The 1,777-nt window shown below is 30.6% G+C and overlaps 1 protein-coding gene across 1 annotated transcript; it reads right to left on the minus strand.

Annotated features, from left to right (window-relative positions):
• Positions 1-303: 303 nt before the first annotated feature.
• Positions 304-1,622, minus strand: LOC105565452 (putative nuclease HARBI1; the record flags this gene model as incomplete). Its single annotated transcript, XM_012018683.1, has 4 exons — positions 304-704; positions 927-1,068; positions 1,144-1,291; positions 1,426-1,622. Coding segments are annotated over 4 exons (888 nt in total), but the record flags the coding sequence as incomplete, so codon positions are not given.
• Between the last annotated feature and the right edge of the window lie 155 nt (positions 1,623-1,777).

Genomic DNA, 1,777 nt, shown 5'->3' on the forward strand with positions numbered 1-1,777 from the left:
TTTATTATTTGAATACTAATTGGGCCGAACGCAGGTTGTCTTTCATCTCGTATTATTTTGTGTTCCTAAATTGTGTATGTGTGTGTGTATGCGCGCGCGCATATATATTTATAATATAAGATGTTTTGGGATATTTAATGTCTTTACATGCACAATTAGTTTATGTTAACAAAGTTTTATTTCTGTAAACGTACCTGATTATGATATTAAGTTTCATTTATTATTGAACGTACGTATATGTGCAATGTGTATCATACTTTTAAGTTATATAATAAATAATAAACAATGTGTTCTTTATTATATTTAATTATACATGTTTTGAATTAATCGACCTCGAAGCCTTCTTCCTGCAGTAAGTTCTTGATTAATACGGTTGTATTCAGGAATTTCATTGTTATCATTAACATTTAACCCAAAATCAGCATTGTGATCTTCTTCTGGGCGTGGTTCTGGTATTTGCTCTTCAATGCACATATTGTGTAACATCACACAAGAATTGATTATGCGCGATGCTACATCTGGTTTATAATGCAGAACTCTATGCTTTAACAAACATCGGAAACGCATTTTTAATAAACCATTCGTCCTTTCTATGAGGGATCGTATTCCTCTGTGCGCAATATTATATCTATCTTCAGGCGAGTCTGGTGCAGCATTCATGACAGGTGTCAGTAGCCAGGGTCTTAAGGCATATCCGGAATCGCCTGTAACAAGACATAAATTATCATTATTGAATATAAAAAGTGTTAACAATATTTTAAAATATTTATATCCTATTATTACATTTACATTCCATAGTTTGTAATGATTTATGTATCCCTCAGGTATAAGACGTTTAACAATTAAAGTATTCAAATAGTGTTATCGATTACTTTAAAGGAAAATGTGTGTATAACAAAATATTAGATTCAAATAATTATACTTACCCAAAAGATAAAAAGTATTTCCTCGATCGTATATTTGTTTTAACATGGGCAAAAAGTTGCTATTATTCCAGATGTAGCTATCATGCGTACTTCCTGGATATCTTGCATTGACATGAATGATTTTCATATGACTGTCGCAAATCTGAAATAATACATGTAGTTATGAAGAAATATACAGATATGTATATATATATGCGCTTTACGTACAGTAACTTACCAATTGAACATTAATTGAATGATATCCTTTCCGGTTTACATAAATATGTTCTGGAAACTGTGGATGATGTGTAGGAGGTGCTATGATTGCTACATGGGTACAATCTATGCATCCGATAATTCCGGGAAAATTATATTTTTGCCAAAACCTAAATGAAATAACATATTTAAATAAATTAAATGAATTTTATTAAGTAATTGTAAGCAGATGGATTGTATTGACATATAGTATATCAAGTTTCTTAAATAGACACATTCTGTGTACATTTAACAAAAAGCTTACCCATCTCTTATAGATTTAACTTCTTCTAAAGTTGATGGACATTTCACCCATCTATTAAAAATTTCTGTTTGGTTTAGAGCTCTCGTCACATTATTTATACATCTGCTTACTGATGGCTGACTAACGGCTGAATGAATGTTGTGTCCTATATCCATCTGATAACTGCCTGATGCCATAAAGCGTATAGCTGTTGTTACCTGTAATAAAACAATTTAGTAAATATAATTACACATAATGTGTAAATAAATATATATATACAATATTTTAAAACGATTATGTATATTAAATATTTAAATTATCCTCTTTACCTGTGTGGTTGCATCTAACGCTGATAATCGGCGAGGTTCATCAG

This window comes from Vollenhovia emeryi, unplaced genomic scaffold (genome assembly GCF_000949405.1).
Source record: "Vollenhovia emeryi isolate VEMERY1.0 unplaced genomic scaffold, V.emery_V1.0 DF943545.1, whole genome shotgun sequence".
Taxonomy (NCBI): Eukaryota; Metazoa; Arthropoda; class Insecta; order Hymenoptera; family Formicidae; genus Vollenhovia; species Vollenhovia emeryi.